Below are 27,112 nucleotides of genomic sequence, written 5' to 3'. Positions count from 1 at the left end.
CAGGAGGTTGAGGCTACATTGAGCCATGATTGTGCTACTGCACTCCCAAGTCTGCCTGGGTAACAGAATGAGAATCTGTCTCAAAAGATAATAAAATAAAATAAATAAAATTCCATGTCTAAAAATCTCTTTTTTAATTCCCAGATGTCACCCTGTATATAATACAGGGTCCTCACAAAATGAAGTTTAACCCATTATTGAAAAGTCATACATTCAATGATCTCCTTGTACCAAGAATAAGGGGTTGACACAATTCAGCAATCATTACTGAAAGCCTGGGTAATACGATTTTAAGGATGTACTTTAATGAAATAAATATGGACAAAGCCCAAATGTAGGGCTTCATGACTAAATTGGTTCTAAAAACAAAACGAAACGGTATGGGCAAATGCCCTAGATGATGCACAACAGAAGATGGGATAGGTAAACTGTGGTGAGGATCCAACACTATGCAGAGATTAGAATCAGTATAAATACACTGAAGGAAAAACACACAAAACTCTGCAGAATGATCTTTGTAATTCTGAAAGTTACAATGCATGGGACAAAGTCTACAAAACTATGGCAAATTTAACAGTGAAGTTATCCCTGAATGGCAAAAAATCCCTTTGTCTCGCTGCTTTATTTCTTTTTTGAAAATAAGTCTTTTATTGACACAATTGTCAAAGTTTAAATGGGAATTTTCTTACCGTTAGCCACTGGTGAAGTTGCTTCAAACACTTCTAACCATAACCACATTTACCTTATACAGATCTTCACAGTCATACAAATGAACTGCAATGATAGTTTCTTTTTTTTGTTTTTTTTTCTCTTTTTTCTTCTTTCGAGATGGAGTTTTGCTCTTGTCGCCCAGGCTGGAGTGCAATGGCGTGATCTCAGCTCACTGCAACGTCCGCCTCCCAGGTTCAAGCAATTCTCCTGCCTCAGAATGATAGTCTTAAAGTATGAATAAACATTCCTATTCCCTAACAAAAACATCAGAATAACCCCAAACAAAAGAAAGTGTAAGAACTCAATGTCTACACATTTTCTAGGGGGTTATTTCTTTGTCACACATGACAAATCCTCTCATGAGTAATGTCTGTCCTTGACTGTCTCATCTCAACATCTCTGGAAGAGTGAAGGAAAAAGGTGAGCCTCTCTTGCTCTGAGGAGCAAGAAAAGGTGCATTCACTAAACACATACTTCCATTTTTAATGAAACTAATGAATTTGAAATTTAAACTTGTCAAATTTTTATTTTAATAATTCAAGACTTAAGCCTAAAATGAACACACGTATTAGTATTTTCTAGAACATGTGTGCTATTAACCTTTGATTTATTTTAGCCACAAGGTGGCAGGAATTTCCATGTTAAATTCTGTCTTAAAGACAGCCATATTTGAGGACTCCTCTTAAATGACATTCATAGAGCTTTAAGTAACAGGCAGCTACAACCACGTTAAAACTAGGTCCCTTGGCCGGGCGCGGTGGCTCAAACCTGTAATCCCAGCACTTTGGGAGGCCGAGATGGGCGGATCACGAGGTCAGGAGATCGAGACCATCCTGGCTAACACAGTGAAACCCCATCTCTACTTAAAAAAATACAAAAAACTAGCCGGGCGACGTGGCAGGCGCCTGTAGTCCCAGCTACTCGGGAGGCTGAGGCAGGAGAATGGTGTAAACCCGGGAGGCGGAGCTTGCAGTGAGCTGAGATCCGGCCACTGCACTCCAGCCTGGGCGACAGAGCCAGACTCCGTCTCAAAAAAACAAAAAACAAAAAACAAAAAACTAGGTCCCTGGCTCCTCAGCATCAGTGACCAGCCATCACTGGAAATGAAGTATACCAAACAATAACAGGGGGGCAGCAGCAGCAATCAAACATGTTGGAAAAATACTTAATAGCTGCTAACTTTTGAGCTCTGACTACCTTACCTTATAGGTATTATGAAACATGTTTTGGAGGCATTATCTTAGTTTTCTCAGTAGCCTCATTAGCTAAAGACTATAGTTATTCCCATTTCAGAAATGGGGCTGAACCATGACAGATTAACTTGACCAACGTCAGCTAGAACAGTGGTGACACACAGTCTATTCCAAGAAACTGGGCTCTGGAATTGAACTCAACCTCCAAGTTCACTTCACAAGTACATCAAGGTCACATAGCCTTCCAAGCAACAGTTGTTACAAAGAGAAAACTGAGAATTATCAAAATAGCCCTTTTACCTAAAGATTGAGCTTTGGGTGGCCTGCCAAAGAAGGCATGGAGAAATGACACCAGGCTGTCATGTTTGGAGCCCATGGAGCAGGCCTATAGGGTTCACTGGAAGTCCTCAAAGTCAGTCCTGGAAGGACCAGACTTTCCCAGGCTCAAGCCACTTCAAACTGCTCCAAGCAGCCCAAACCAGTGGGTTAAACTATAAATACATGCATATATGCAGAAATATTTGTTTCTCTTTAATCTTCACTTTGTAGCTGAGAAAACTGAAACTCAGAAGTCGAGGTTACTAAGTCCGGGCTACCTGACTTTGGAGTTTACACTTCTCTACTACAACCAATGCCTCTCAAATAAAATTAATTCTCCTCACAGAATGAAAATATATTCCACATCCCTTTTAAAAGCTTATTAGAAAACTCTAATAACAATTTTTGTAACACTGTAACACAAAACTGAGTTTTCCACTCCTTAGATCGTTAACTTTTTAAATACCTCATTGCTTTCTAATTCTCTCCATCTTTGAATTCTTGCAGAGGGAATGAGAACAATATTCCTATAAGGCCACTTGACTGGCAGGAACTAAAATTAGGCAGTCTCTCTCCAAATATTCTTATTGGCGACTTTTGGTCAGTATTTAGTATTTAATAGGTGTTAACTGACTGAATATTAGAACAAAGGATACGAAGACTACTTCCCTAATCGAAATGCCTAATTTATTTAAGTTACCTAATTCTTAATTACACAATTCCTAACAGACTTTTCCTTCCTCCTTGGGATCAACGGAAGCCTACCTATCTCTTAACAACCACACTAAAGATTTTGAGAACACCAGGGTATCTACGTTCAGTTTGCTGTCGTGGTTAGGATTCTTTTCAGCAATAATTCTGCCTTGAATGGCCAGTCTACCTTTCCTGTGCTTGCAGTCTTAATGCTCTGTTTGTCTGTTTTCAAAGAAGGAAGGCTAAATATCAATTACTTTATCCTTACCAAAATCTTATGCCTCTTGAAAGCTATATAGCTTATGTCTCCAACTTATGTTCTCCCATTCAACTAATTAACTGTTAAATAAGCATTTTGTTTCCCCTTAGCTAATTTAAGTTTTCAAATAAGGCCACAACAACAGGCCTCTGACAATCTCCAAATATCCTTGGGTTTATCACATTATCTCATATTTTCCAACAGGGACTTGGCTCTACCAAGTATTCAATATAAATCTTTGTAAAGTAAAACATGGCCAGGTACAGCGGCTCACGCCTGTAATCCCAGCACTTTAGGAGGCTAAGGTGGGCAGATCACTTGAGCCCAGGAGTTCAAGACCAGCCTGGGCAACATGGTGAAACCCCATGTCTACAAAAAATACAATAAAAAAATAAAAAAAATTGCCAGTCTCATAACCCAGCCTCAAAATAAATAAAAATTAAAACACTATGGAGCCTCTACTTTCTCACTGCCCTCACTTTTATCCCTCATTCTACTGAGGGTATAAAAGGTAAAATTTTCCTGGTCTTCTTACGTGATACAACTGAAGAACAAAATTAGTCAAAAAAAGAAGAGAAAGAAAAATCAATTTGTTTTATGACTCATACCACAATTTCCATCATGTCTGAGACCTTATGCAAATTGCCAAAAAATTTTAAATGAACAAAGGATACAAACAGAAGAAATAACAGAATGTGTTTAAACATATTAAAAGCCTCCACTCTCACTTATGGGAAAAGTGAAAATTAACATGATATATCACTTTCACATACTAGATTGGGAAAGTGTGATAAAGTCCTGTGTTGGGGAGAATTGGAGAAATGGACACCCCCACAACGCTGATGAGAATTTAAACTAGCTCAAGCTCTACAACAAAATTTAAAGTGCAGTTCTACTTCTGGGAATTTATCATACAGATACATGCTTGCATACACATGACACGCAAAAAGAGATTCACTACGATATTGTTCATAACTGCAAGAGACTGGAAACAACCTAAATATCCAAACTGAGATTAATCAAAGTCATGCCATATCTGTACAATCAAGTACTATGTAACTATAAAAAATATATTTATATACACAAAACATTCAAATGCTATGGTATCATTTGTGTAAAAGCAGGAATAGATACATGTAGCATTTGTTTTCCACATGGTTATCTCCCAAGAGATGAGGTAGTTGGGGAGTAATACTAGGAGGAAGATTTGTACTATGTGCATCTTCAAATCTTTTATATTTTGAACCATGTGAGTGTTATTGATTTTACAAATAAAGTTCCATTTACCTTATACACATTTCCATCTTCTTCTCAGTCTTATCTTTCCTTTCATAGTCCCTCCCAAGTGAGTATTGCCTTTAGTAACCTAGCTGAGGTCCTACTCTTGCAGCTCATTTTACCTTTCCCCTTCAGGGCTCAGAGTCAGCCAGTGTGGTCTTTTCTTTCACCTGTCTGACACAGAGGACAGTCAGCCTGCTCCTTCCAGTATGGTATCTGGAGGTAGTTCAGGCTTCCATAGTCACCTAACACCCAGTGCTGTGCTACTGAGCACTTTGTATGCCATTCTTTCATGTTCATATTCTGAGCAGATCTGTTAAAGGCCATAAATTTGTGGGACCCCCATTTCTCTCTCTAGTGCTCAGTTTATTAGATCATTTCAAGCCTACAGAATTATCTTTTCCTAGGGGAGACTGTTTGATCTGTAAAGTACTGCCTGTTTTTACTGCACTGGAATATATTTTTTCCCATAAATCTAAGAGCAAATTACACTGATCCAACGTCTGCACGCTCCTAAATGACAATAGTAATCAGGTAATCAGTGAGTAAGAAGACTTAACATTTAACACTGTTGTTTAACACATGATCCAACTTACCAGCTTTAGATAAAATAGCAATAATATATGTGTCATACAAGACTGGGAGAGGGGGAGAGACTTTACGTTATTTGGCAACAATACCAAGGCCCAGAGTTTCTGCAAATAGGGTGTGATTTAGTTTCATACTAGACCACTCTATTATTGGCATTAAAGATATATTGAAAATGTAATACAACTTTAACCAATGTAGATTCTTATTAGACATTCAAACTTAAAAAGAAAGGTACGATTACAGGGTCAAACTTTGTAAAATAAAGCTTCTCTCTGCCACCCACCAGCCCTTATCAATTGAGAAATCCACAAAATATGTTACTGTACTTAACTTAGTTATTATATAAAGATTAAAAGTTTCAAGCTGCTTACTGTCTAGCTTGGTCCTTACTGGAATAGGTTACATTTACAACTGCAGTTTCCGAGTCAGTGTTCACTAGAGGAAGAGAAAAACAAAGAAAATAAAAGTTAGTTTTATTTCTACTTCCTTCCTTTTACAAATTTGAAAGCAATTCAGAAGACATGTACCTTGCTCACAGCTCTCCACCACTCCATACTGGACTAGTAAACTATCCAGCACCTATCAGGAGGGGGAGAGAAAATTAAAAATTTTGAGTTTCCCAAGTTATTATCAAGGGCAGGAATATGTCTTAAAATCACTAAGTAATTGTGATGGAAAAGAGCCAAAAAATTATCTGGGGCTTTGGACTGCCGAACTAAGGGATGGATACCACAAATACCACACTCAGACTTGTCTCTTCTGCCCTCTCCTAGATTCCTGACATTAATCTCATTTCCTAGGGCTAACCAAGAAGTAACACCGGCTCAGCAAAGTATGCAAAGTCACAGCCGCCTGGTTCCTGAGGCTGAAGAAGGAGCATATATTTCTCACACATACACAAACACATCATCATACTTTCTACTTGTATACAAAGTCACTAGATAAGGGACCAAGTTAAAAACTAAAGTTTAACGGGGGGTGGTGGCTCGCACCTGTAATCCTAGCACTTTGGGAGGCCAAGATGGGAGCATTGCTTGAGGCCAGGAGTTCGAGACCAGCCTGGTCAACATAGTGAGACCCCATCTCTAAAAAATAAAATAAAAAGAGAAAAAAACTAAAGTTTTATCTATAATATGTTCTTTTCCAAAGGACTTCCTTTACAGCTCTAATGGTTCTTACAGAACAGATTGCTCAAGGCAGGCTAGCAAAATGAAGACAGCACAGTGCATACTCTACCTGGAGTCGAATTTAAAGCCCAACATAAATACATAGACAGCAAAAGTATGAAATGAAGCGAACATTTCTTAGTCTACACAGGGTTGGAAAATGTACAATCTGAAGTTATCTATGTTTTCACCATCTTTCCTGTAGCTGTATTATTAGAGTACGCATGTTATCCAAATGGAGAGGCTGTTAAAACAGTAACTCTACGTTTATTGTAATATCAACTGCAGATGTATGTCTCGTCAATATAAACCAAATTCAGGTGTCCTTAGCTTCTAAGAGCTATAGCAAAACCAAGTAAGCTTCTGTAAATAATAGCAAACTACTTACTCACCAATTTAACTACAAATTTTCTTATGTATGTATGTATGTATGTATGTATGTATGTATGTATGAGACAGGGTCTTGCTATGTCACCCAGGCTGGAGTGCAGTGACATGATCACAGCTCACTGCAGCCTCAACCTTCTGAGTTTAAGTGATCTTCTCACCTCAGCCATCCAAGCAGCGGGCACTACAGGTGCACAGCGCCACCCTGAGCTAATTTTTAAATTTTTTTGTAGAGATGAGGTCTCACTATGTTGCCCAGGCTGGTCTCAAACTCCTGAGCTCAAGGAATCCTCCTGCCTTGGCCTCCCAAAGTGCCGCGATTACAGATGTTAGCCCTAGCCTAACTGCAAAGTTAAAAAGGCTGTTCCTTGAAAATGTTTTTCAGGCACCAGGAAACAGTAAACCATTAGAAAACAAATTTTTATGATAATTTACTACTAAACTTAAGCAATTTCTTCTAAACGAAGTTTTATCTTAGGTGGTATATTTTAGGCTTTTGTATACTGTTTCCAGTTTGAAACATATAACATGGTTTGTCTGGGGGTGAGCTTTTGTTTTTAGTTTTGGGTCAGGGTCTCACTGTCACCTATGCTGGAGTGCAGTGGCACGACCATAGCTCACTGTATCCTCAACCACTGGGCTCAAGCAATCCTCCCACACCAGCTTTCTGAGTAGCCAGCACTACAGGTGCATGCCACCACACCTGGCTAATTTTTAAGTTTTTCGTAGAGATGGGGGTCTCACTATGCTGCCCAGACTGGTCTCAAACTCCCAGATTCAAGAGATCGTCCCAGCTGAGCCTCCCCAAGTGCTGAGATTACAGGCATGACCCAGCGCCTGGCCTGGTTTTTCTTTTAAATAAGGTTAATACCTATTTATGAGTGAAATGCCCTTTCATTTATTTTTATTTGGTAAATTTCCTTTGCATGAGGTAAACTGAATTTTAATTTGGTAAATTTCTTTTGCATGAGGTATACACACAGAAGCACATTAATCTTTGTCTCTGATTACAGCTACTGTTAATCACAAAAAGACATTCAAATATTTCATGAGTGAAGTGAATACTTCAGAGGAGGAAATCCTGGTATATCTTATAGGAAGGGTACTCTGTAAAAGTGCTTGTCTGTTTTATAGGTGAATTTGCCATATGATGTTGATCACAGACTCATTTTATAAAGGCCAAAAATTAAGAAATCTCTCACGCTGCCATTCAAAGAGAAAATATACAACACATAATTCCTTAAATTAAAAACAAGGATGGCCGGGCACAGTGGTTCATGCCTGTAATCCCAGCACTTTGGGAAGCCGAGGTGGGTGGATCACCTGAGGTCAGGAGTTCAAGACCAGCCTGGCCAACATGGCAAAACCTCGTCTCTATTAAAAATACAAAAATAGTGGCAGGGCACGGTGGCTCACATCTGTAATCCCAGCACTTTGGGAGGCCGAGGTGGGCAGATCACGAGGTCAGGAGTTCGAGAGCAGCCTGGCCAACATGGTGAAGCCCTGTCTCTACTAAAAATACAGAAATTCGTTGGGCATGGTGGTATGCACTTGTAGTCCCAGCTACTCAGGAGGCTGAGGCAGGAGAACGGCTTGAACCCAGGAGGCAGAGGTTGCAGTGGGCTGAGATCGTGCCACTGCACTTCAGCGTGGGTGACAGAGCAAGACTCTGTCTTTAAAAAAAAAAAAAGAAAGAAAGAAAGAAGAAAACACAAAAAATTAGCTGGGCTTGGTGGCAGGTGCCTGTAATACCAGCTACTCAGGAGGCTGAGGCAGGAGAATTACTTGAACCTGGGAGGCGGAGCTTGCAGTGAGCTGAGACCACACCATTGCATTCCAGCCTGGGAAACAGAGCAAGACTGCACTTAAAAAAAAAAAAAGAAAAAAGAAAAAAAAAAGGGGGGAGGAGGGGGCAACCCTAATTTTCTAAACAAAAATGAAATTTTTTCAATACAAAAAATGTTTTACTTCATACTTAAGTCAGAATTCTAACAAATTCATTCCACCTTCAGTAATGAAGGCAGGAGGAAAAGTATGTCTATCATCAAAATTTAGTTTTTAAATGAAAGCCACACTAATAATAGTAGAGCTTTATAGCAACTTGGATGGAGGCAGGGGTAGCAGAGGGGTTCAGGGAGTAGGGGGTAGTTGCCAGTTTAATATGTCATTTAAAATTTAGCTTTTAGGGCCAGACACAGTGGCTCATGCCTGTAATCCAGCACTTTGGGAGGCCAAGGCAGGTGGATCACTAGAGGTTAGGAGTTTGAGACCAGCCTGGCCAACATGGTGAAACCCCATCCCCACTAAAAATACAAAAATTAGCCAGGCGTGGTGGCGCATGCCCGTATTCCCAGCTACTCAGGAGGCTGAGGCAAGAGAATTGCTTGAACCTGGGAGGTGGAGGTTGCAATGAACTGAGATTGCACCACTGCACTCCAGCCTGGGCAACAGAGCAAGACTCTGTCTCAAAATAAAATTTAGTTTTTAAATGAAAGCCTAATAGTACAGCTTTAGTACTAATAGTACTAATAGTACAGCTTTATAGCAACTTGGATGGAGGTAGGGGTAGAGGAGGGGTTTAGGGAGTAGGAGGTAGTTGCCAATTTGTTTAATTAAACATCCTTCTTAATTCTTCTGAAAAGCAATTTGTTCAGTAATTAAGTATATTAGTCTCCACACAGATTACCTTATGCCACCTTAACTTTTATTACTCTTAGAGATAACACTACAAAAGTTAAACACCTGTGATCTATAAACAATACCGACTAAACCTACAATAATGCCAAGGCAACAAATATTCTTCAAAAGCTACAGTGCCAAAGTGATAAATACTTATATACACACACAATTATATATACATACATTTATATTTATATATATGTATACAACCTGTATCATATAATCATATAAATGATACAGGTAAACTTTTTAACTTAAAAAATCAGGGGACAATCCTTTCATGCTCTTCCTTTCCAAGTTAGGCCTGGTAGAATGGCTTCTACAAAGAAGGGTTGTGAGAAGAAGGGCTGCTCTGCCACCAACAAGTTGATGACCTGAGAACACATCATCAGCATTCACAAGGGTATCCACAGAGTGTGCTTCAAGAAGACTGCCCCTGGCCGGGCATGGGGGCTAACGCCTGTAATCCCAGCACTTTGGGAGGCCGAGGCAGGTGGATCACAAAGTCAGGAGATCGAGACCATCCTGGCTAACACGGTGAAATCCTGTCTCTACTAAAAATACAAAAAAATTAACGGGGCGCGGTGGCGGGCGCCTGTAGTCCCAGCTACTCAGGAGGCTGAGGCAGGAGAATGGCATGATCCTGGGACGTGGAGCTTGCAGTGAGCCGAGATCACGCCACTGCACTCCAGCCAGGGGGACAGAGCGAGACTCCGTCTCCAAAAAAAAAAAAAAAAAAAAAAAAAGACTGACCCTGGGCATTCAAAGAGATCTGGAAATTTGCTAAGAAGGAGACACGTGTTCACAGACACGAGGCTCAACAAAGTTGTCTGGACCAAAGGAATAAGGAATGTCCTATACGATAATATGTGAGCAGCTGTCCAGGAAATGTAATGAAAATGAAGATTCGCCAAACGAGCTCTATATTTTGATTACCTGTGTACCTATTACCACTTTCAAAAATCTATAGTCAATGCGGATGAGAACTAGCCACAGATCAAATATGTTAAAGTTATAAAACCACACACACACACACACACACACACACACACACACGAGAAGAAATATACATTAGGGCCGGGCGCGGTGGCTCAAGCCTGTAATCCCAGCACTTTGGGAGGCCGAGACGGGCGGATCACGAGGTCAGGAGATCGAGACCATCCTGGCTAACACGGCGAAACCCCGTCTCTACTAAAAACACAAAAAATTAGCCGGGCGAGGTGGCGGCGCCTGTGGTCCCAGCTACTCGGGAGGCTGAGGCAGGAGAATGGCGGGAACCCGGGAGGCGGAGCTTGCAGTGAGCTGAGATCTGGCCACTGCACTCCAGCCTGGGTGACAGAGCGAGACTCCGTCTCAAAAAAAAAAAAAAAAAAAAAAAAAGAAATATACATTAAAATTTTCACTGCATATATTCAAAACAAAATTGCTTGTATAGTTAAACATTCTATTCCTAAGAACAGATAAATGCTATTGGTTGTCAACTTCTGTGTAGGTAAAGTCTTTTTTTTTTTTTTTTTAACAGCCTTACTCTATCACCCAGGCTGGAGTGCAATGGTACAATCTTGGCTCACGGCAACCTCCACCTCCCAGGTTCAAGTGATTCTCCTGTCTCAGCCTCCCAAGTAACTGGGATTACAGGCACAAGACACCACACTCAGCTAATTTTTGTATTTTCAGTAGAGACAGGGTTTCACCATGTTGCCCAGGCTGGTCTTGAACTCCTGACCTCAAGTGATCCACCTGCCTCGGCCCCCAAAGTGATGGGATTACAGGTGTGAGCCACCACACCCGGCCATATAAAGTCTTTAGAAAGGTAACTAGAAACTACAATCCTGTGCACTTTTTTAAAATGGTAAATTTTATTGTCTGTAAATAAAACTTCAACAAGCATGACTTTAAAACAAACAAACAAAAAAACACAAACAAAAAGCCTTCTAATCCTTAGAAGAAATAGGTGCAGATTCAATCTTGGTACCTAGCTGTGAAAAAATTTAACACAACTTAGGAGATTTTACATACACCCCATAGATGGATTTCAGTGGATCTCTGATGTCTTACTCAAAGTTTCATGTACAAGGTTTGGAAGTAATGACAACAGAATAGGGAGAGGGCTGTCAATAGCCTAATAAGATTCCCAAATCTCAAAAGGACTTCCAACCCCCAAAACGACTTGAACTGTACTATAGTAACCCCATCAATCTTAAGGCAGGCCATTATCTGAATATGCTCTTTTATGTCAAGGGCTACCAAATGGTATCATGCCACTCCAGCCCCCTGAACTGTCAAAGAATAAATACAACTTACACTTGATAAGTTCTGACATTTTGCTTTTTTTTTTTCATTTTTTTTTTTTAAAGACAGAGTCTCAGTGGAGTGCAGTGACATGATCTTGGCTCACTGCAACCTCCGCCTCCCAGGCTCAAGCCATTCTTGTGCCTCAGCCTCCTGAGTAGCTGGGATTACATGCATGTGCCACCACGCCTGGCTACTTTTTGTATTATAGTAGAGACAAAGTTTTGCCACGTTGGCCAGGCTAGTCCTGAACTCCTGAGCTCAAGTGATCTGTCTGCCTCAGCCTCCTAAAGTGCTGGGATTACAGGTGTGAGCCACCGTGCCTGGCCGCATTTTGCTTAATTCTGCATTAAACAGGAAGACAGTGTTCCTGTTACCTGTCACATAAACTATTTATGTGCCTGTTTTTGTCTCCTAGATTCTTGTCCCCTCTCAGTACCACTAATCCTTCTATGTCAACCACAAATATTTCTTTTAAACAGTCTTAAAGGCAAAAAAAAAAAAAAAAAAAAAAAACCCAAAAAACAAAGCAAACCAAAAAAACATGAAAACAAACCAAAAAGGCTTCCACTGTATATTTCCAACACTTTCACAAGTTCCCATACCCAAATAAAATCTTAAACCAGAAAGGAAACATTTCTCTATGCGTAGGTAAGTTTAAATTCCAGTGACAGGGGAGGGAGGAGGGGTATAAATGCAAAAAGTAAACCCTCATAGAAAATGTCGTTCTTGAATTCCCCCCTATTATGTATTTAGGACGTGAAAGCCTCAAATGTTCAGCCTTTTTTAAAAAAAAGTTCATCCACAGCTGGGTGCAGTGGCTCATGCCCATAATCCTAGCACTTTGGGTGGCTGAGGTGGGTGGATCACTTGAGGTCAGGAGTTTGAGACCAGCCTGGCCAACATGGTGAAACTCCATTTCTACTAAATATACAAAAATTAGCTGGACATGGTGGCATGCACCTGTAGTCCCAGGTACTTGGGAGGCTGAGGGAGAAGAATCCTTGAACCCGGGAGGCGGAGGTTGCAGTGAGCTGAGATTGCACCACCGCACTGCAGCCTGGGCAACAGACTCCATCTATTAAAAAAAAAAAAAAGTTCATCCAAACGTATAAACAGTACAGAAAGAATCCCATGAAAAATGCAAAGATTATCACTTCCTGAATGTAGTAGTACAAAATTAAGATCACTTATAATAGTCTGAAGTAGAAACAACCTGAATGAATGCTTACTGACTGATGAATGGAAACAAATGTGGTATATTTGTACAATGGAATATTATTCAATAAAAGTACCATAAAAGGGAGGTACTTATACATACTGCAATATAGACAGACCTTGAAAGTATTATGTTACCTTGTTAGTATAGTGGTTTTAAATTAAAAAAAAAAGAAAGAAAAGAAGGCATTATGCTAAGTGAAAAAGACAGTCACACAAAACTACTTATTATATGATTTCATTTGTATGAAATGTCCAGAATAGGGAACTCTACTATAGACAGAAAGTAGATTAGTGGTTTCTATGGGCTGAGGAAAGTGAAAGTGGAGGGCGATAAATGTTTATTTTTGAGGTGATGAAAATGTCCTAAAATTGTGGTGATAGTTGCACATTATCTATTAACATATTAAGCCAGGATAGTGGCTCACATCTGTAATCCCAGCACTTTGGGAGGCCCAAGAGGGCAGATCACTTAAGGTCAGGAGTTTGAGACCAGCCTGACCAACATGGAGAAACCCCATACCTACTAAAACTACAAAATTAGCCGAGCGTGATCACGCATGCCTGTAATCCCAGCTACTCAGGACACTGAGGAGGAGAATCACTTGAATCCGGGAGGCAGAGGTTGTGGTGAGCTGAGATCGCACCATTGCACTCCAGCCTGGGCCACAAGAGCAAAACTCCATCTCAAAAGAAAAAGAAAGAAAGAAAGAAAAAAAAAACTAAAAAAAAAAAAAAAAAACCAAAAAATTAATTGAATTGTACACTTTAAATGGCGAATTGCATAGTATGTGAATTATATCTCAATAAAGCTGTTAAAAAAATACTAAGAGCAACTTTACCAGGTAATGGCCTAGTTTTGCATTTTAAACTTTGAAGTATTATTGATTGCTTCTTGGCCTTTTGGCCAAGAATCATAAACAGAACCAGCCTAGTCTGGTTCAACTTTGTGTGACAAAATGGTGATTTGTTCTTCAGTTGCCATGGATCCCCAGCTTGCAAGTTCTGTAACCTGAGCCTGTCCAGATGAATCACGCATGCAACCACAAGCAGAACCTAAGTGCCTGGACTGAGACAGGACCAAATTAAGAAGTGGACACCACATGACATGATCCATGATCCAATCAGATTGAGTCCTGGTATCACCTCCTGGTATGATCCAGTCAGATCACACCTCCTGGCATCAGATCACTGTAAGATTCAATCAGATCATACCTCATTAACCTCTGTCTATAAAGTATGTCCCAGCCCCTACCTGGGGGTGACAGATTTGAGCCTGACCGTCTCCTTGCTTGACAGTCTTACCACGAACTTTTCTCTTTACAAAAGAACCTATGCTTTGGTGTTTGGCTTTCCACTGCACACGGACAAACAGAACCAGTTTCGTTCAGTAATAGTATCACTGAAATACAGGATAAACTGCATGAAATTTGATTCACTTTGACATTATGTATACACTAACGAAACGATCACCACCATGACAAGTTTCTTCATGCCTCTCTTCAATCTAGTAGCCTAGTTTACTGACACATACAGAGATCACTGCAACAAAGACAGTTTAAAAAACTGTCTTTGACCTGCAATGTGATCAGATTTCCTCAGCCACACACCAGTTATATCCCCACCTCCCTCACAAAACTGGCTGTATTTAGCTGGTACCACTATGGGCGTGAGGTAGATAATTTATGTTCTGCAGGTAAGCCTTCTGCTGACTGCTTAGTCTTTATACCCACTGCTCAAGTCCCATCACTCCTGGGCTATCTGAATCGAGTCTGATTAGTATGCTTGCCTGTAGCCTAACACTCTATGACTATATCCTCCTGCCAGCAGGTACTACCCTTCTGTGGTTTCGAACTGCCATTATAACTTGTCCAAACTTCAACATGGCATAAGAGGTTGTCAGTTACCTGGTACTACTTCTCTCTTCCATATATTCAATGTACTTCCCACACCTATGCACCAGTAACACCTTCAAAACTGGGTAAAGTCTCTCTCGTCATCTCCCTAATGCCCGTTCTTGGAAATCAAAGCAATGTCACTTTATAATCTCTTTCCTGATCTTTATTTTCCTGCTAGTGATTATTAACCACAGTGATGTGATTGTCAGGTGTGTCACAGTAATGTATTTTTCAGAGTCACATTGACTTCCATGCTTAAGCTGGCAGGGAATTTATAATACATACGATCTTAGATTCCAAATCTTTTTTATTTGACTATGTTACATTTGCCTTATGTGTTTCAGAAGATGGAACAACAATGTCGGGCATTATAGTCTGCGCACCAATCTATATCCTGAAAATCTCTCTGGAAATGGGTTACTCCTTCATTGTGGCTCTAAAACAGAGCTGCACGATCCCATAAACCTCATGAGGCAAGGGACCATGTCTTACCTTTGAACCCAGTGCTCAGGATCAGTGATGAACAATAAAGGTTAAAAAGAAGTCACATTTTTATGTTTTACAGGGCAAAGGAAGCTAGTTCTAGGTTTCTTTTTCTTTCTTAGAAAGAGAGTCTCGCTCTGTCATCCAGGCTGGTGTGCAGTGGCATGATCTCAGCTCACTGCAACCTCCACTTCCTGGGCTCAAGCCATTCTCCCACCTTGGCCTCCCGAGAAGCTGGGATTACAGGCATGTGCCACTGCGCCCAGCTAATTTTTTGTATTTTTAGTAGAGACAGAGTTTTGCCATATTGGCCAGGCTGGTCTCAAACTCCTGACCTCAAGTGATCTGCCCACCTTGGCCTCCCAAAATGCTGGAATTACAGGCATGAGTCACCGTGCCCAGCCAGTTCTAGGTTTCTTTAAAAGTCCATAATAATATAAGCAAACGGGTATTCATCAGGAATTTATACAAAAGATGTAGAAGTGGAACAAGCATTACAAAAATCACAGTGAGATTAAAGTATTAATAAAATGCAATGCGGGATAGTTAATGCTCACTTGCCCACACCTTGCCAACACACACACACACACACACACACACACACACACCCTTCCAAACACCAAAGCCAATCTCAGTCACTGGGGAGGGGTTTCTAGAAAGGAGTCACCTTGACTACCACTCACTGCAACAAGAGACAAAAAGTCTCCACAGAATCACCCTTAGAGCTAGGGATATGGAGATGAAGGGAACATCCTCCAAACAGCTAAGCATATTTTATAGAAACAGGAACTACTTATCTGTTATCGGTAAGTTCATCTCAGGAACTGTTCTTTTACATCTATCTGTGAGAAATGGCTATATTACAAAATGAAGAACAATCTGTATTGCAGGTTTCAAATAATCATTTCCAGTTAAATATTGATATATAATTCCAAAACAAAATAAAGAAATATCCACCTTAATGTATATTTCTCTAAAATGTTAGCATCGTAATTACTTGGATAACACTCAAACCATTCCTCACACTGCTGCGAAAATGACTGTCAAGTTGAGAAAGCCAGCACCACAGACCAGACCATTAATAAGATCCTAAACCATGCTGCATATCCCCTTTATCATTGAAAACCCCAAAGGGAAGCCCAGCCTTCATCATACCAACTTTCTAGCAAAGCCTCCCAACTTTCTAGCCACCTTCAATGCTCACAAGTTAGATCCTCTAACATGGGGAGGAGATGATGCTTCAGGACTCCTAGGAGTCATGTGATCAGAGCCTCCAAGAGAGAACAGTCCAAGTTACAATCCGGTCACACTGACCTCTGAAGTCACAGTGGAAAAACTGAATCCACAGCTTAAGGGGCTTACATTATGTTTCTCTTGGGCAGTGCTGAACTAGACTGATTTTATTTTTATTTTAAATTTATTTTTTATTTCAATAGGTTTTTGGGGAATGGGTGGTATTTGGTTACAAGAATAAGTTCTTTTTTTCTTCTTTTTCTTTTTTGAGACGGAGTCTCACTCTGTCACCCAGGCTGGAGTGTAATGGCATGGTCTCGGCTCACCACAACCTCCACCACCCGGGTTCAAGCAATTCTCCTGCCTCAGCCTCCCGAGTAGCTGGGACTGCAGGTATGTGCCACCACCCTAGGCCAATTTTTTTATTTTTAGTACAGACAGGGTTTCACTACGTTGGCCAGGCTGCTCTCGAACTCCTGACCTCGTGATCTACCTGCCTTGGCCTCCAAAAGTGCTGGGGATTACAGGTGTGAGCCACTGTGCCCGGCCTACATAAATAAGTTCTTTAGTGGTGATTTCTGAGATTCTGGTGCACCCATCACCCAGGCAGTGTACACTGTACCCAATGTGTACTCTTACACCTCACCCTCCTCCCACCCTTTCCCCCAAGTACCCAAAGTCCACTGTATCATTCTTATGCCTTCGCATCCTCATAGCCCAGCTCCCACTTATGAATGAGAGCATGTGACATTTGGTTTTCCATTCCTGAGTTACTTCAGTTAGAATAATACAGAACTAGACTGATTTTAAAAGCTGAGCTGAACAAGTCACACCCTACTACAAACTCTAAGACATCCCTAACAAGTGCCCTGAAGGCCCTGTGTCCCACTCATCCTTTAAGGCCATTCTCTTCTCTCCAACCACACCAGCCTTCATTCAGTCATGAATCAGGGCTGCTAACATTTGAGTGCTTTCTGGCAGCAGCATTGTCCCAAATGCTTAATCTACTTTAACTCAAATCCACACAATCCCATGACACAACATTATTCCATGTTATAGATGGGTAAACTGCAGCACAGAAAAGTTCACAGTGTCAGAACCTGGACAGATAAATGCTGGAGAAATGATTCGAACTCCAGCTCACAGACTCCAGAGCCCAAACTCTTAATCACTTGGTCTAGTAAGCTGCCTCATTTCCCTACCCAATTTAAATAAAATATAAATACACAGATGGAAACCAGTTCAATCCTTACTTGGCCATCACTTGCACTGGAAAATCAAATCTGTCTGTTGGCCAGTTAAGAGCTTTATTAACTCCCGTGTATCCCTAGCTTATGTTCCAAGTACTAAATACTATACTTCTATACATCTCAGTCAGAAGAAGGTATTAGCCAGCATTAACGTGTGCTACATTTTACTCACAGAAATACTCATAAAAACATTCAAAATAGTTCAATGTTAGGTGGTTTTTGAACCACCTGCTTTCAAAACAGGGACTTCCCCCGACCCCTAGAAGAAACCACTGTTGGTTTGGTGGGGTTTCTCCAAGTGTTTTTAGAAGTATGTGTGTCACATGAAAGGACACTCTGCACCATTAGCCATTAGAGAAATGTAAATCAAAACCTCAAGGAGGTACCACTTCACCTCCATTAGAATGGCTATAATTTTTTTAAAAAGAAGGAAAATATTATGACTCAAGGGACATAATAAAAAGAAAAATAAAAGGAAAATAACGAGTGTTGACTTGGATGTGGAAAAATCAAAAGCCTCACACATTGCTGGATAAAATGGTATAGCTGCTATGAAAAACAGTACAGCAGTTCCTCAAAAAAAAAAATTAAAAATAGAACTACCATATGATCCATCAATTCCACTTCTGGGTATTGATATGGTTTGAACATTGTGTCTTCAAATCTCATGCTGAAATGTGATCCCCAGTGTTGGGGGTGGGGCCAGGTAGGAGATGTTAAGGTCATGGGGGCAGACCCTTCATGAATGGCTTGGTGCCATCCTTGAGGTAACAAGTGAGTTATTGCTCTGTGAGCTCACATGAGATCTGGTTGTTTTCAAAGAGCCTGGAACTTCCTTTTCTCTCTTGCTCCCTCTCATGCCATGTGACTTGCCCACTCCCCTTTGCCTTTCACCATGAGTAAATGCTTTCCGGGCCTCACTAGAAACTGAGCAGATGCTGGAGCCATGCTTGTACAGCCTGAGGAACCGTCAGCCAAATAAACCTATTTTCTTTATAAATTACCCAGCCTCAGGTATTCCTTTACAGCAACACAAATGAACTAACCAAGTATATATTCAAAAGAACTGAACACAGGGACTCAAAGAAGTATTTCATTTCTACACCCATGTTCACAGGAGCATTATTCACAATAGCCAATAATTGAAAGGTGAAAGCATCCCAAGCATCCTCTGACTAATGACTGGATAAAACAAAACGTAGTACATATAAACAGTCATCCCTCAGTATCTGTGAGGGATTGGTTTCAGCAACCCCCTACCTTGGATACCAAAATTCATAGACGCTCAAGCCCCTTATATAAAAATAGTATAGTAGAGGCTAGGCATGGTGGCTCATGTACATAATCCCTGCGCTTTGGGAGGTCAAGTTATCACTTGAAGCAAGGGATCACTGGAGGCCAAGAGTTTGAGACCAGCCTGGGCAACACAGGAAGACCTCATCTCTACAAAAATAAAAATAATTAAGACAGGTGTGGTGGTGAGTGCCTGTACTCGCAGCTACTCTGGAGGTTGAGGTGGCAGGAATGCTTGAACCCAGAGTTAGGAGGATACAGTAAGCTATGATTACGCCACTGCACTCCATCCTGGGTGACACAGTGAGACTCTGTCTCCAATAATGATAATGATGATGATGATGATGATAAACAAGTAAAAGTTTAAAAATAAAATGATTTTATATTGTGTGAATTTCTCAATATTTAAAAAGGTATGTGTATATGCTCATATAGTCACATATATACCCAAAGAACAGTATTTGTTGAGTTTTAAATTTTCATACTAGAGTGTCAAATACTGTTTTAAATGTTTTACATAATCCATCTTATTTACACCTCAGAATGTAGCAATTATCCCCATTTCATATATGAATAAACTGAGGTCGATTTTAAGTAACTTGCTCAAGTATGACATTCCTCACCTTGCTACCCTCCCCCACCACCCCAATCTGTCATCTTGGTGATACATCCTTCTTGGTAAATGCAAACCTTTGGAACTGCCACATGGAATTTCAATAGCTGGGAGTCCCAGCTATTGATCTGCTATCTTTCTTTCATTCCACCCGCTTCAGGCATAGGGACCCCCAACATGCCACACAGTCTGGGGAGAGTTGAGCAAAGAACTAGGACAGCACTGACTGCCCAGGGTCCCCTTCTAGGCTTTTCGCCTCTAAACCAAAATGCAAAGGCTAGAGAATCCTAGAAGCAAACACCAGTTTCAGTAACTAACTTACTCCTTTAGCAGAAAGGCAGGACTATCATTCCAAACAGTCACAAATTACTAGAGAAAAAGGGAAAGAGAGCAGTTCAGAACAAAGCCTAATTACAACTCTAACATAATTTTGGTAAAATCACAGAATAAGAAGTGAATTTTCCAAATGAGGTGAAAAATGTCCAAGATTATATGGCCTCCAAAAGCAGTAGCAGACCATCCCGATGCTGGCATTTTACCCACTACCCCCATTTAAAGCTTATTTTAAAAGTAAGAATAAAAGCAACTGGAGGAGGAGAAGAGGTAGATTCCAAAGTCAATAATGATAGGAATGTTTCCTACAAGAATTAGTCCTTCAGGTGTGCAGCAGTTATCCTTCTGGCTCTATGGGGCCTTATAATAAAATTCCTAGACCAGTTCAATAAAGGGAAAAAAGAAAACTCAGAATCTCTCACTACTGACTTACGCCATAGAATTGAATTTAGCATGAGCAGTTCTCAACATTCCATCAATAGGTGCAGTTAAGAATATCAGACTACATGAAAACACATGATTTCGTAAAATTGGCTTTAAAATACACAAATAATTTTGGGAAAACACAGCAGCTCCACTTGCAAAAGGGCAAAGGAATCACAGCTAACAGATGCTAATATCAACATACAGCGTTAACAAGGGATCACTGGAAGAAGTCTTAAACTTTGCCGGGAGGAGTGTTAATTGAGATATTTCTCAAAAGACATTTGGCAATTAAAAAAAGCCTTGAGGCCAGGTGCGGTGGCTCACCCCTGTACTCCCAGCACTTTGAGAGGCCAAGGCAGGCGGATCACCTGAGGTTCGGAGTTTAAGACCAGCCTGGGCAACATGGTGAAACCCCAACTCTACTAAAAATACAAAAATTAGCCAGGCATGGTGGCAGACACCTGTAATCCCAGCTACTTGGGTGGCTGAGGCAGGAGAATGGCTTGAACCTGGAAGGCAAAGATTGCAGTGAAGCAACATCACATCACTGCACTTTAGCCTGGGCAACAGAGTAAGGCTCCATCTCCCAAAAAGCCTTGAGGCTGGGCATGGTGGGCTCACAATCCCAACACTTTGGGAGGCTGAGGCAGGCGGATCGCTTGAGTCCAGGAATTCAAGACCATTTTGGGCAACATGGCTAGACCCCATCTCTACAAAAAATACAAAAAATTAGCTGGGAATGGTGGTGCATGTCTGTAGTCCCAGCTACACGGGAGGCTGAAGCAGAAGGATGCCTTGGCCCAGAAGGTCGAGGCTGCAATGAGCCAAGATCAACCTGGGCAACACAGCGAAACCCTGTCTCAAAGACCAAAATTAACTAAGTAACTAAATTAATTAATTAAAAAGCCTTGAAACATTGCTAATCTTTGACCTGCTAATTTTATTTCTGTTCAATTGTCACTAAAGAAATCAGCAGGAATGTGGGTATAAATTTATCCAGATATGTTCATAACTGTGGTAATTGTTACACGAAGAATGGTTAAGTAAATTACCAATTACACACAGAACAGAAAAAACATCCATTATAAACTTAATGAGTCCAATTACATAACATTTACAACAAAATTAAAAAAAGAAAAAAACTGTGCTAAAAATAAAAGAACAAAAAAAAAATAAAATCTTTGTGCTTCAAAGAACACTATCAAGAAAGTGCAAAGACATAGATAACAGGAGAAAATATTTGCAAATCATACATCTGATAAGGGACTTGTATCTAGAATATACAAAGAACTCTTACAACTCAACACTAAAAGGCCAAGTAACCCATTTTTTTATGCACAGAGGAAGTGAATAGACATTTCCTCAAAGAAGATATATAGATGACTAATAAGCGCATGAAACAATGCTCGACATCATTAGTCAGTAGGGTAACAGAAATCAAACTAAAATGACCTATTGCTTCACACCCACTAGGACAGCTATAATTGAAAAGACAAATAATAAGGATATAGGGAAACTGGAACCCTCAGACATTGTTGGTGGGAATCTAAAATGGTACAGCCTCTTTGGAAAACTGTCTGGTTGTTCTTCAAAAAGTTACCATATGATCCAGCAATTCCATTCCTGGGTATATACCCAAAGAACTGAAAATCTATGTTTACACAAAAACATGTACACCAATGTTCAGATTGGACATTCAATGGAAACAACCCAAATATCCATCAACTGATGGATGGATAAACAGTAAGTGGTATATTCACACAATAATTATTACCCAGCCATAAAAAGGAATGAATTACCTACTAAAATCTGGCTGCACCTTGAAAATATTATGCTAAGTGAAGAAAGCCAGACATAAAAGGCCATATAGTGTATGATTCCATTTATATTAAATGTCAAATCTAGAGACTCAGAAAGTAGATTAGTGGTTTCTAGGGCCTGGGAGGAGACTGGAAGATAGGAGGGGCAAGTGACTGTTAATGGCTATAGGGTTACTTTTGGGAGTAATTAATATGTCTTAAGATTAGTGGTGATACTTTCAAACCTTTAGAATAAAAACCACTGAATTGTATGCTTCAGAAAGGTGAATTTTATGACATCAAATATAGTTCGATTTTTTTAAAAATTAAAAATGTTAATTTAAAACAGGATATAAAATCATACATGCAAGACCCAACCATGTTGAAAAATGCCTAATCATTAAACTGAACTATTAGTCATGGAATAATGTTGCCACTGGGAGAAAGACTTTTTCTTTTCACTTTTCATATTTGCTACAAGGAGTATATAATTTGAGAATCAGAAAGAAAACGAAAACAAATATCAAATCTGAATTATATTGGCCTTTAGATGGTTTTTTTAAAAATGCCAGGAAAATAGACATTTCTCTTTTTTTTTAATTTTTGAGACAGAGTCTTGCTTTATCGCCCAGGCTGGAGTGCAGTGGTGTGACCTTGGCTCACTGTAACCTCTGCCTCCCAGGTTCAAGCAATTCTCCTGCCTCAGCCTCCTAAGTAGCTGGGATTACAGGTGTGCACCACCATGCCAGGCTAATTTTTGCTTTTTTTTTTTTTTTTGGGAGACAGAGTCTTGCTCTGTCGCCAGGCTGGAGTGCAGTGGCACGATCTCGGCTCACTGCAACCTCCGCCTCCCGCGTTCAAGCCATTCTCCTGCCTCAGCCTCCCGAGTAGCAAGGACTACAGGTGCATGCCACCATGCCCAGCTAATTTTTGTATTTTTAGTAGAGACAGGGTTTCACCATGTTGGCCAGGATGGTCTCAATCTCTTGACCTTGTGATCCACCCGCCTTGGCCTCCCAAAGTGCTGGAATTACAGGTGTGGGTCACTATGCCCGGCCTTCTAGTCTTAAGGCTCCCCTGGGAGAGTACTGGAGAAACACAATTGAATGAGCAGAGCCAAATGTATGAATTATTTGGAGACCAGGCAGAGGAAAAAAAGATGCTTACCACACCAACTCATTGCGGCATATTGAACACACTGCTAGGCAAGGTCAGAGTTCTATGCAAGACAGGGGACTAAGGGCGTCCCTCCCTCCATTAGCATTTGTTTCCTATGATTGACATGTGTTTCATAATAAGTTCAGCTGCTTCTGAACACTGGGCAGACAAATTATCAGAGTGTTACAAATGTCCTTGAAATTTTCTCCTTCTGAAATTTATTGGTGGGGTGGAGCAGGTAGTTCTACAAGGCAAACCAAGGTTTCCCCACACCCAGTGTTGCTCTGTCTCAGCTAGTGTGTATTCAAGATAAAGGCATTTTTTGATCCCAGCCATGTTCTCTTATATCTGCTGTACTTAAAAAACTGCTTAAGTCCATGAGTACTGCTTTTGGTCCAAAATTCTATTAATCCAACTATTCACTCAGATCCTATCCCTCAGATGTGATCCCACTTCATGTTGTTTAGAAAAGATTTGGGTACCAATTTGGATAGCACCTACTGCGAGTAAACTGGGACTGGAAGCAGGCATTCTCAAGTAATTTTAAAGGTTTCAATGAGTAACAGGGGTCCATTAATAATCAAGGAGAAGTTATGGTTAGCAGAAGACAGTTTAGTTAACTGCAAATCTTTTAGGAAATCAATTCTATAAAACAGTAAATTGACCTCACAGAAGCTCTATTCACCAACCAAGTTCACCTGGAGTTTAAAGATATTACAAAACAAAATCTCAATTTTCTAGTCTTCAAACTGCTCCTCCTCATGTGCCTGCTTCTGTCCTCAACAACAGGATTCCCAGAGTTGTGTCTGCAACTCGCCACTCCCAGTCCATACTTGGTTTGGAACCTATATGCTCTTATAGCTTGTATTTGGTCCCTACAAAATATACATCCATGCATTGGCTATACACGGGGCAATTCCATGCATCTCTTATTGTTAACAAGTGAAGTCTTATACAGGTGCATTTAAGATGTCAAGCTGTGGTCAGCTAACTGGTGAGGGGTCGGGGATGCAGAGAACTTAAGTGTCAACTTCTAAGATGACTTGGTAAAGTTGTAACTTGGAAATGTCTTTAAATATAAAAAGACTATTTCAAAATTAATGTTCAGCCGTGAATATAAAACAATACCCACTGCACTGTGAATTTTGAGCTAAAAACCTTGGAAAATGCCCACCATGCCTCTTTTTTTTTTTTTGAGATGGAGTCTCCCTCTGTCGCCCAGGCTGGAGTGCAGTGGTGCGATCTTGGCTCACTGCAAGCTCTGCCTCCCGGGTTCACACCATTCTCCTGCCTCAGCCTCCTGAGTAGATGGGACTACAAGTGCCTGCCACCACGCCCAGCTAATTTTTTGTATTTTTTAGTAGAGACGGGGTTTCACCGTGCTAGCCAGGATGGTCTCGATCTCCTGACCTCATGATCCGCCTGCCTCAGCCTCCCAAAGTGCTGGGATTACAGGTGTGAGCCACCGCGCCCGGCCTACTGCCCACCATGCCTCTTGGCTGATGAGTGGCATCCATGCAATTTAATATGGTTCGAGACTGCCATACATTACTCTCATCCACTCCCAACTGATTCTCTACTAACTACCTTTAAACTAGAACACACTAGGTCTTCTTACTTCTAGGACACAATCCCTGATCACCCCAGTTTTGGTTAACTCCCTGTAATGGGATGAATAGCATCCTTTAAAAATTCACCAGTACCTGTGAATATAGCTCTAATCCAATTACTAATACGCTTTTAAGAGGGAAATTTGGACAGACACACACAGGGAGAACACAACGTGACCACAAAGGCAGAGACTGGGATGACGCAGCTACAAGCCAAGAACAGCAAAGATTGGGCACAAGCACCAAAGGCTAGGAGGAAGGCTTGCCAGCACCTGATGGCAGACTTCTGGTTTCCAGAACTTCGTTTCAAGTTTCCTAGTTTGTGGAAATTAGTTACAGCAGCCCTGATAAATTAATACACCTCTCTCTCATCCTCCATAGTAAGCACCCACCTCCAACCTAATCCAGGGGCTTGTCTTTACTTTGGAAGGCCATTCACTTGTCCATGTCTGAATTAGACTCTACTTCATGGCTACATCTAGAACAGGCCCTAGCACACAGCTGTAGACTTTAGGACTCCAACACAGCAATGGAGAATCCCTCCTCCCAGCAGTCTCTGTATCCACACAGTAATCAGCCACCAAACACACTGGATTCTTGACACACATTATTCCACTTAGTCATCTGAACAACCTTCAAAGGCAGATATTAACCCTGTTTTCAAGATGCAAAAACTGAGTTTCAAAGAGGAAAGGCCACATGCCCAGCGGGACAGGAAATACATGAAGAGTCAGGATTTGAACCCACACTGTGTGACTATCAAAGTCAGTGCTCAATACGCTACACCTGTTTCTCAGAAAGTCACCACCTTGTATGGAAAATGAGTCCTCAAAAGCTCTTCATACCAGCAAGCGCAGAAAGTTGATAAATGTTGAAGCTGGTTGATAGGTACACGAGGATTTATTATACACTTTCTACTTGTATATGCTTATATGTTCATTATAGTGATGGCTGATTTTAAAATTTTAACTTAAATTTAAACTTAAATTTTTTTTTTTTTAGATGGAGTCTCACTGTGTCACTCAGGCTGGAGTGCAATGGCATGATCTCAGCTCACTGCAACCTTCGCCTCCCAGGTTCAAGCAATTCTCCTGCCTCAGCCTCCTGAGTAGCTGGGATTACAGGCACATACCACCACACCCAGCTAATTTTTGTATTTTTAGTAGAGATGGGGTTTTGCCATGTTGGCAAGGTTGGTCTCGAACTCCAGACCTCAAATGATGCGCCCACCTCGGCCTCCCAAAGTGCTGGGATTACAGGCTTGAGCCACTGTACCCGGCTTTAAAACTTAATTTTTAACGTCAAAGTCCAAAGTTTAAAATTAACAATAATCACTGGGCAAAGATGTAACATTTACACTGTTCATTAAAACATCAGTATATGACCTGGTGCAGTGACTCACACCTATAATCCCAGCACTTTGGGAGGCCGAGGCGGGAGAATCACTCAAGCTCAGGAGACCAGCCTGGGCAACATAGGAAGATCCCATTTTTACATAAAATACATTAGCCAAGTGTGGTGGTACACTTCTGTGGTCCCAGCTATTCAGGAGGCTGAGGTGGGAGGATCACTTGAGCCCAGGAGGTTGAGGCTGCAGTGAGCCATGGTTGCAGCATTGTACTCCTAGCCTGGGCAACAGAGACCCTGTTTTAAAAAAACAAAAACCAAAAAACTTCATTATGTAATGCACTACAGGTTATTATCTCAATACAACAAAACAGGTTGGCAGAATAGCAACTCCTGCATCTTTCAGAAAACACTGTAGTTTGAGTAAAATGAAATTTGATCTTACCAGGTTTATTTTTTTTCCAGGATAAAGTTTCCTAGGATTTCAACTGTATCGTTAAGAGAAATACTCTCTCATTGTTTAACATATTTTATAGGCAGAAGCAGTAAAATTGCTAAAACCAAATTCAAGCACTACATCTGTTAGAATTATAATCATGACCAAAAGTTCAGCTAAATACAAATTCACTTATATCACAATCAGTGCATCATCTGCCATCTCAATAACTATCCTCCTACCATTACTTTTTATCCAATTGCTATGTGCCTTATGGTAAAACAAAAATGGCCTTGCCCATTAGTGACACCTCAGACAAGTAAGTATAAAGATCAAAATTCTAGAACCCCACAACAAACTCAATACTTAAGCAAGGCTGGGTGTGGTAGCTCATGCCTGTAAATCCCAGTGCTTTGAGAGGCCAATGCAGGGGTGGAGGGGTAAGGGA

At 40.7% G+C, this 27,112-nt stretch overlaps 1 protein-coding gene across 1 annotated transcript in view; it reads right to left on the bottom strand.

Annotated features, from left to right (window-relative positions):
* The window catches only part of IGF2BP3 (insulin like growth factor 2 mRNA binding protein 3), a 154,828-nt gene that overhangs the window by 41,304 nt on the left and 86,412 nt on the right, over nucleotides 1-27,112 (bottom strand). Inside the window, exons 4-5 of the mRNA XM_001098422.5 lie at nucleotides 5,571-5,622; nucleotides 5,415-5,478 (exon numbers count right to left, since the gene is read on the bottom strand). Of these exons, the coding sequence (XP_001098422.1) occupies nucleotides 5,415-5,478; nucleotides 5,571-5,622 (116 nt within the window). The remainder of the gene's footprint in view (nucleotides 1-5,414; nucleotides 5,479-5,570; nucleotides 5,623-27,112) is intronic.

Source organism: Macaca mulatta, chromosome 3, assembly GCF_049350105.2.
Source record: "Macaca mulatta isolate MMU2019108-1 chromosome 3, T2T-MMU8v2.0, whole genome shotgun sequence".
NCBI lineage: Eukaryota > Metazoa > Chordata > Mammalia > Primates > Cercopithecidae > Macaca > Macaca mulatta.
The sequence above is the reverse complement of the archived record's forward strand: the minus strand, read 5'-3'. Positions and strand labels throughout refer to the sequence as shown.